Genomic DNA, 10,041 nt, shown 5'->3' on the forward strand with positions numbered 1-10,041 from the left:
TATAGTGTTTAGCGATTACCGCTATGCCTTACAGTGCCGGGCATAGTGGTAATTATTATTAATATTATTAGTTATTTGTTCCTTGCACTCTGTGTCACGTGGTCATGTGACAGACCACAAGAGTACATGACACAGATTTCAAAGGCAGAAAGCAGGGCACATCAGTCACCCATCTAAAAAGCACATTTGCAAGGTGGAGGCTCTGTAATGAATGATTTCACTATTGTCAGACATAGTGGTAATCAATGAACACTGTGATGCATACAAAAGCCAGGAAAAATAGCTGCTGGGGGAAGGGGAGGGGTGACTGGACTGCATATACAGCTGCTGTTGAGGAAGAACTGGAAAGGAAACCATATATAGCAGCTGGTTGTGTGCAATATATATATATATATATATTACACACACACACACACACCTATATATACACGGCAGTGGCATCACAAGGGGGACAGCCTGCACTGGGTGACACCATCAAAGGGGGTGACACCAAATTGACTAATAGTCATTTTGGTGTCACCCGCTAAATCAGGCACTCGGTCATGGACCAAGAGCCCAACAGCGGCATGAGAGAGAGGGGGGCACCCGGTGGCATACCTGCCGTGTCAATAACCCCTCCTGTCTTTGCAGTGTCCAATACCAAGTTGGCCACCGGCAGTGAAGTACATCACCGGATGATGAGATCACACCACAGACGTCATAATGCATTTGCGGCAGCCGCACTGAGAGACCCACCCACCCTAGTGCCGCCGCTAATATACGATGCTCTGGGGGCAGGGGGTATTTATATACAGATGCAGCAGGGAAACTATATAGATACCTGCTGTGGGTGGTGAGAACTGCATATATCAGATGAAAGTAACATTGTTGGTGGCTTCTAACTTTTTGAGTTAGCCACAAGACTTTAAAATTTTCCAAGCCTGGCTACACTTATCTTTTATATCAATGGGCTGGGGGATTGTGTTGATGGAATCAGTTTAAGGGACGGTTCACACCACTAAGTCTGCATTCCAGAGCGTTCGGCCTCTAAAACACACTGGAACGCAAGGTGGCCGGCTCCCTGCGTTCAGCGGCGGGAGGGGGTGTGGCGGTGCATTGAAGTCAATGGCATCACAGCCACGCCCCCCGTCCGCAGTGCAATCGCCCGCATCCGGAACGCAGGCACAATAGTGCCTGCGTTCCATTCCAATGCAATCTGCAAAAATAGTGCTCACAGCATTTTTGCAGATCACACTGGACCGGAACGCAGGCACTAATGTTCCTGTGTTCTGGGTGCGGCGATTGCACTGCGGGCAGGGGCGTGGCTGCGGTGCCATTGACTTCAATGCACCGCCCCGCTCCTCCTCCCGTGTCTGAACACAGGGAGCCGTCCGGCTTGTGTTCCAGTGTGTTCCAGAGGCCGAACGCTCTGGAACACACACTTTGTGGTGTGAACCAGCCCTTACATTCTTCTGAGTTCATTCAGAATACACAGACGGGTGCAGCTGACGACCTTCTCACCTGCATTTGGCCTGCTTCAAGCGGGTTTTGCAGTCCCATGGACTTATATATGAATGCAAAAAAAACCATTTAAAAGCTTGTCCACAAACCCTAAGTTACTTTATTATGCACATACTGACTTTGGCCCAAACCATTCTGCATCCTGAACCTCAATACTCAGGCTACCCATTAGACTGACAATTAAAACTTCCAAGTCACCCATTTTTTAAACTGATAGAGGTCTAAGGAAGCAGCCTCATGTTATTCACTATTCATTTTGTACAGTGTCCAAGCTCCAGGTTAAGCAGATTATGTCCCATTGTTAAAGAAAAACAAACAATCCTCAATGCTAGGACACAGTAAGCTTAGAAACATACGTTTGCACAGTGCTCTGTAGATGTACAGCCGACATTTTTCTATAAAACCAGCCATAGATATGTAAAAGGAGCTTAATAAAGTATATTCTTACTCCTAACACACCTTAAACTAATTGATTTAACTATCTATAGACAAAAAGGCTAATTTAAAGCTGAACTCCGGGCACAAAAAAAAATTATTTAGATATATAATTTAATAGCCACAAAATATATAAAATCGACTGTGTGTGCACTGAATGCATTTAAAAACCCAGATATTATCTTATAAAGCAGTGACATCACTGAGCTGAAATAAGTCTGTGCAGAGATCAGAGCCATGTGTGTGACCCAGCAAGTCCTCCCACTACAGGCTGCCTGCAAAGAACTACAGGAGGGGGGTGCAGGGACGTGCGGTCAGGGGAGGCAGAGCCTCACCTAGTATTATGGAGGGAAAAGCTGTCAGCTTCAAGTCTGATGCTGACAGCTTTTTCTCCATTCAGACTGGCTTGAAGCAGGTTACATAGCAGGGAAAGCCTCCCCGCTGAGTAACCTGCCATGGACTGAGTGCTGCCTGTTAATTACAGGCAGCGCTGCATCCGGCTTTTGACAGGTAGTTAGGTTACACAGTAGCGGGCTTCCCCACTGCTTGTGTAACCTAACATGGTGAGGCAAGAGCTGTTACAACCTCTACTCTGTGTTAGAGGCGTGAGCTCTGTGGATGGTTTGGACCAATGGCAAAGCGCCATTGGTTAAAGCTTTCCAATCGAAAAAACAAAACAGTGAGGGCATCGATCTCGATGCCTCACCAGTGACGAGCAAGTGAGGGACAGGGAGGCCCCTCCCCACACAGCTTGGTTACTGAGTTGGGGCGGGGCTTTGGTGGGATGGGGTGGAGCTTCGGTGGGACGGGGTGGAGCTTCAGTAGGTTGGGGGATGCCTCACCCAGCACGTCACTGGGGGGGCGAATACAAGACCAGTCATCCTGCACAAGGAGAGAGGGCTGCAGCGACACACTGGATTACTGCGCAGATCTGGAGAAAATAATTAAAGGACACCAAAATTCATGTACATATACAATAGCTCTTGCATTTAGACAATATTTGTTTAGCCTGGAGTTCAGCTTTAAATCTTTTTAGCTGCAAAGAAAACACAAACACAGTGTTCGTATTCTCAGTTCTATCAAGAGATTTTCCTTATCCACAAAGGCCCATTTACAGAACACAACCACACTACTATGTACGGACTTTAAACAAATAATGATGACAATTTAAAAAAAACAAAACAACTCAAATGAATGTGCAGGTATATAATGTGACCGCAGAGTTTCTGCACAGTTAGTGTGTATTTTATCCCAGTATTTGTTAGCTTACCTTTGTCTCCAGAGCCTTTGCAGATGATTTCTTTGAGTCACTCTTCGACAAAGTGGAATCACCCAAGTGGCAAGCAACTGCTACGGAGAGCAGAACATACAGCAGCCTCATCATTTCAAAGCTGACTCACTGCAACAAGAGAATGTCCAAAGTGACACAGCAGATGCAAAACTCACAGCCCTGGTTAGTTACTAAAGTGTGGGAGGGAGCCTGGCACTGAGCTGGAGGCAATGTCTGATCATCCAACCCTTCATTTCTACAAGCAGTGGCTGTCCAGCTCTATAGAAAGCCAGGCTGGGAAGCAATGACACGCTTCTCCTCTGCACTGGAATTCATGCAGAGCAAGTGATTTGCCTCTGAGCAGAAGCTAAATGCAATGTCCAGCTCATTATTGGGGGCAATATTTTGCCTTAGTGTGTTGAGGTGCCATTCAAAATTAACACTAACCACAATAACCTGAATGATCCTCATGTCTGCTGCTTCCCCCACTTCTACACCACTGCAATAATATTGACTGGCAGCAGGATAAAAAGCTTCAAGCTGCCCATACACCTTACAATTATCTGCAGATTCTCTGTGGACCACAGAGAATCTGCAGATAATTGTAAGGTGTATGGGCACCTTTACATAGAGTATGCTGCCACACAAAAATAAACCCATGCATTTGCTGCTAGTCAGTAAAACTAACCTGAGAACTAACCCAATTTGTTGGTACCCTTACAGCCAGTGCCATGCCAATAATGAGGCAACCTAAGACTTTTGCTGTAGGTGCCGCCTATTTCAGTCACAAAGGGGGACAGCAAGCAGAGCGGCATTTTGGCAGTGCAGTACGTCTGCCTACAGCCCTCTGCATAAGTACAAGCAAGTGGTTCATGCCCCACTGATCTGTACTGAAGCTGATCCGTGCTCTCTGAGCGCTGCTGGGAGACATATTACTTCAGAGCAGCCCCAGCCTTCTGTGCCAAATGTGAGAAGGGTGGCCTTAGACAGATCACAGCCCAGCAGGCCTCACCTCCTCAGTACAGCCTCCCCCTCATACTCTGCCCCTGGCAAGACTGGGGACAAGGGTGGCTGAAGGGATTGCAGCCAGGAAAAACAGCCAAGCCATAAGATTGTCTGTCCAGAAAGGTAAGTGGATCTCTATGTATGTATGTATGTATGTATGTATGTATGTATGTATGTATGCATGCAAGTAAATGTATCCAAGTATATGTATGTATTGTACAATATGTGCACAATAAGTAGGCAAGTTGTATTTTTGAGGATTCATTTCATTATTGAACAACTACAGTGCTCTCGGTCAATCCAAAATCTTAATAAACCTCAAACCTGAATATTTAAGAACGTAAAAGTGAGATTTTGGCTTTCTTAGGAGAATATCTGTGTGCACAATTATTGGGCACTTATTAGTGGGCAGAATTATTAGGCAACTAATTGGAAAAGGAAAATGTTCCCATCTCACTTGTTTAGTTTAATCTGTTAAAGTGAGAATAATAAACAAATAACTCAGAATTTACAAATAAACATTTGACATTTTAAAAAACAAAATCTGTGACCAATATAGCCCCCCTTCTTTTCAATAACAGTCATCTGCCTTCCATCCATGGAGTCTGTCAGTTTCTTGATCTGGTGACTATCAACTTTTTGTGCAGCAGCATCCACAGCCTCCCAGACACTGTTCAGAGAGGTGTACTGTTTTCCTTCACCATAAAGCTCCAGTTTAAGAAGGGCCCACAAGTTCTCAATAGGGTTTAGGTCAGGTGAGGAAGGGGCAGGGACGTGCGGTCAGGGGAGGCAGAGCCTCACCTAGAATTATGGAAGAAAATGCTGTCAGCTTCATGTCTGAAGCTGACAGCTTTTTCTCCATTCAAATCAGCTTGTTACAGGTGACACAGCAGGGAAATCCTCCCTGCTGTGTAACCTTTCATGGACGGAGCGCCTCAGCAGTGAGGAGCAAGTGAGGGACAGGGAGGCTCCTCCCTTCCACTAGCTTGGGGGACGGGTTGGGGGCGGGGCTTCGTCCGGCATGGGATGGGGCTTCGTTCGGTGGGGCGGGGCTTCTGTCAGCAGGGTGGGGCTTTGGTCGGCGGGGGCAAGGCTGGGGAATGCCTCACCCTGTAATGCTCGCCTAGGGCGAGGGTCAATCCCCTCCGTGGATCGCAACTGCGGATAAAACAAGGGGTGAAAAGGACGGTATCAGAATAACAGCTACTCCTTGATTGCCCAGTTTTGTATGGTATAGGCGGTTAGGAGGCTGCAAACATCACGCCCCGTTTGTTTTACAGGCAACAGGGACAACCTGACGTATCAGGTTTCCCCGGGAAATATGAACCACGGTTTCAACAGAGATAATTTATGAGCCGCTGACGAAATAGATTCACTGAAGCACTATGGAACATAGATTCAAATAGGTATACTGAGAGTACTATTAGGCAGAGATTCAAATAGGTATACTGGAGCAATATGGAGCATAGGTTCAATAGGTAGCCTGAGTAATATGAGCATAGATTCAATAGGTAGACTGAGTAATATGAGCATAGATCAAACAGGTATACGGAGAGTACTATTAGGCAGTGATTCAATAGATATCCTGAGTAACATGAGCACTGAGCCAATAGGTATATGGAGTAATAAGAGCACAGAGTCAATAGGTATACTGAGTGTGGTAGTATGCACAGATTCCACAGGTGCAACTGCACAGGGGAAGTGAGGATGTTGCATGGGCTAACCCAGGATACTTGCGGTTGAGAAGGTTTCTGCTCTCTCCATATGAGGGTATAGGTCCTGGTTGGATTGAGGCGAGTGGACACTGAGTTGCTCAGCGTCCTTCTACAATCAACAGAAAGACGCTGATCAACTACCGAATTTCGGCTTTATGCCGAGTGCTGCGTCTAAGAGGGGCGGAGCTCCGTGACGCGGCTGCGCTCGACGTAGACGGCTCTGAAGGGAGAGCTGAAGGAGGGCGCTGATGCGCCTGCGCAAAGCAGCGACGGCGGGCACCACCAGACGTCACCGCCATCCCACGGCGAGCCGGGGCTGCAGAGCCGAGGCGCGCCTGCGCAGGACCGCGACGGGCACCCGCACCAGGTCCCAGCAGTGTCCGTCCATTACACACCCGGAACAAGAGGTACCGCATGTCACTGGAAGGGGGCCATGTAATTATTCTTTCATCTTTAAGGCCTTTACTGGCCAGACACGCAGTGGAGTACTTCGATTCATGCAATGGAGCATTGTCCTTCATAAATATCATGGTCTTCTTGAAAGTTGCAGACTTTTTCCTGTACCACTACTTGAAGAAAGTGTCTTCTAAAAACTGGCAGTAGGTTTTGGAGTTGATTTTGAGTCCATCTTCAACCCGAAAAGGTCCAACTAGCTCATCTTTAAACCAGTATCCCACCTCCACCTTGCTGGTGTCTGAGTCGAAGCTGAGCTCTGTACCCGTTACTGATCCAGCCACGGGCCCATGTATCTGGTCCATCAAGAGTCACTCTCATCTCATCAGTCCATAAAACCTTTGAGAAATCTGTCTTCAGATATTTCTTGGCCCAGTCTTGAGGTTTGAACTTATGCGCCTTGTTCAGTGGTGGTCGGATTTCAGCCTTCCTTACCTTGGCCATGTCTCTGAGCACTGAACACCTTGTACTTCTGGGCACTCCAGGTAGGTTGCAGTTCTGGAATATGACAGCACTGGAGGATAATGGGTTCCTGGGAGCTTCACGTTTGATTCTTCTCAAATCTACAGTGGGTAAATGTGAACATAGTGTTCTGTTTTATTTATTTTTTTCACATCTCTGTAGGTTGAACTCAATGGACTTGTGTCTTTTTTCAACCTGACTAACTATGTAACATCTTTGGCGGTTCATTTGAGTCTTTTTTCCTCAACACGTTTCTTGTGACCATGTTGACTATTTGCAACAAAACATTCGATAGTTCTGTGAACACACCCCAATAGCTTAGCAATTTCAAGAGTGCTGCATCCCTCTGAAAGACTTGTTAACATTTTTGATTTTTTTTTAGTCAATTAAATCTCTTTTTTGGTCCATTTTGCCTGAGGAAAAGCAGCTGCCTAATTACTATGCAGACCTTGATATAGGGTGTTGATCTCCTAAGGCCACACCCTCCATCATTACACAAATACACATCACCTGATATGCTTAAATCCAATAAGCCTTCAAGCTTATACAGTTTTGTAGTGGGACAATACGCATTTGGTGATATGGTCAAAATACTCACTTGCCTAATAATTGTGCACACAGTGTATGTGAGTGTATGTACACTGCTCTCTGCAGGGAGATGATCGGGAAGTGAGCGAGCGACAATATGTGTTCGCTCACTTCTCGATCTACAGAGCCGACGTGTGACAGTTTCAATGTCACATGTCGGCTCTATGAGGATGAGTGTAAATCACTCACCTCATAGTTCTCCTTTAAATCTTAAAAATATATTCAAGTACCTTAAATCAGAACTATGAGGTGAGTGATTTCCACTTATCCTCATAGTTAGAGTCAACCTGTGACAAAGAAGCTGTCACAGGCCGATTCTATAGATCGGGAAGTGAGCAGAAACATGCCGCCGATCCGCTTACTTCCTGATCGTCTCCCACTGCCAGTCACCGCTCCCTGCAGGGAAACCCCCTCCACTCTCCAGCTCTAAGTGGAGGAACAAACAGGGAAGGGCACAGCTGGCTCTGCCTCTAGACAGGCGGAGCCAGCTGTCACTCAGGCAGCTGGGTGGATTCAGACAGTATTGTCGGGATCCGCCCCGGCTGCGGCGCTCTCAGTATTTAGCGGGCAATAGCTTGCGATATACTGAGCTTTGGAATGTAGGTGTCCACAGCACACCAGCACGACAAAAGCTCATAAGAATATTCTGAGTGACACCTATCAGTAAATGGATTTGCACTGACTTATGAGTTTCTGTCATGCTGGTGACATCTACTTTCTAAGCTGTTCTGTGTGCGGCGCCATCCGCTGTCATTTCAAGCACCCATTTACTTTTTTGGTGATTTCCGGTAAGGAGTGCTACAGGATTTATGACTTTTATACTGAGCTTTGGGTCACGGGAGGTTAGAAAATGTCCTCCCGCTGATTGGATGATTGACAGGCTTCCTCACCAGTCAGGATTGACAGGCTTGGATGATTGACAGGCTTCCTCACCAGTCAGGAGTGACTGGTGAGGAAGCCCGTCATCATCCAATCGGCCAATCAGCGGGAGAAGAGGTCAGAATGGAGCAGATGACTAGGCTGTGACACGGAGTGGCTGAAGCAGATGGAGAAGACGACACAGCAGGTTATTACTGCAGCCCCGCATGGGGGCTGGGCAAAAAAATGCTGTTTAACTGCATATAATATTTTTTTAAAAGACATTAAAGAAATAACTATGTAGATATTGCTAAGGCTTGTATCCCCCTAGTGGGGAAAATAGATGAGCACATGTCCAGACTCCAGACCAGAACACTGTATAGTGTGGCACAGCTATATCCAATTCTGCATACCTGGCTTTATATTATAAAAAAAAATGTAATAATAATATAAAGCCAGGTATACAGAATTGGATATAGCTGTGCCACACTATACACTGTGTTCTGGAGTCTGGACATGTGCTCATCTATTTTCCCCACTATGGGGATACAAGCCTTAGTTAGCAATAGCATTATCTAAATATTCATTTCTTGTTCATGTACTTCATAATATTAAAAAAAACTGACCTAAAATCATGATTTTGTATTGCTTTAGAAAAAATGTGACCTGTCCCTTTAAGAAAAAGTATCAGTAATTGGAATCGGTGAGTACTTGAAAAAAAGTATCGTACTCGTACGCGGTCTTAAAAAAGTGGTATCGGAGCATCCCTACAAATAAGTAAACTAAATGTAAGATTGTAATCCATCACAAGAGCGTAGTGTCACTTTGGGGCCCATGCAGACCTGAGTGATCCAGGATCGCACGGTCCTGTACAATGCAGACAGCGATTGCTGCACAGCCCCATTGATTTCAATGGGGAGACATCCACGCAGCAATCGCAGATACACGACGCGCGGCTGTTTTACAACGCGCGACCGTCTGTGCTGGGTGACTCCATGACCGTGCACGATTGCCTCGCGGTGATGTGTCGCTTAAGTGTGCACTAGCCCTAATGGATGGAAGCATGCATATATCACTGCCAGTGGGAATGAGGTCTGGTTTTCTTGGTGCAGAAAGAAATACAGCAGATGTTAATAGCTTGGCATGCATTTGCATGAAATGCCTGTAAATTGCTCCATTTCACAATGCTGCTGTGAACTAAAAATGACATGTCCCATTCCCGGGTCCGTTCCTCCTCATGGCCACTACACACAGAGCCATGACTGAAGAGGGCGGTGAATACACGTCAAATAATAACACGGCTGTGACATGTCATTCACCGCAATACACTCCACACACACTGAACTGCTGCACCACTCTCACACAAAACAGGAAAATGCGTTATATTATAATTCATTACAGCAGCCCGCCGAAGCCTGAAGCTGCTTATAGCGTTCCATGTGTAACTCAATACAACACTTCCTCGTTACCTGACTCACTGGCGACGTCACTGTCCGCTTACAATCAAGTTTATTGAAAGGAGGGAAAAAAATACATTTTCCGCCCTGACTGGTAACACAGAGTGAGGGCAGCACCATATACGGGCGTCGATTGGATAAGATGACAGAAAGGGGCGGGCTAGAGATTGCCTCGATTTAAAAGGGCGTGTCTCGTAATCTGTCTCCACCTTCCTCCCACGTGTGCGCTGTTATCAGTGATTTATGTGGAAGAATAATTGAGTGATAATCTCTGCGTGTGTGAGGAGCAGCCATAAGT

The 10,041-nt window shown here is 46.2% G+C and overlaps 1 protein-coding gene across 1 annotated transcript in view; it reads right to left on the reverse strand.

The window, feature by feature from the left end:
• CHID1 (chitinase domain containing 1) overlaps positions 1-9,782 on the reverse strand; it is a 319,821-nt gene extending 310,039 nt beyond the window's left edge. Inside the window, exons 1-2 of the mRNA XM_018556039.1 lie at positions 9,756-9,782; positions 3,206-3,334 (exon numbers count right to left, since the gene is read on the reverse strand). Of these exons, the coding sequence (XP_018411541.1) occupies positions 3,206-3,319 (114 nt within the window). The 5' untranslated portion in view covers positions 3,320-3,334; positions 9,756-9,782. The remainder of the gene's footprint in view (positions 1-3,205; positions 3,335-9,755) is intronic.
• Between the last annotated feature and the right edge of the window lie 259 nt (positions 9,783-10,041).

This window comes from Nanorana parkeri, unplaced genomic scaffold, assembly GCF_000935625.1.
Source record: "Nanorana parkeri isolate BGI_ZX_2015 unplaced genomic scaffold, ASM93562v1 scaffold222, whole genome shotgun sequence".
NCBI lineage: Eukaryota > Metazoa > Chordata > Amphibia > Anura > Dicroglossidae > Nanorana > Nanorana parkeri.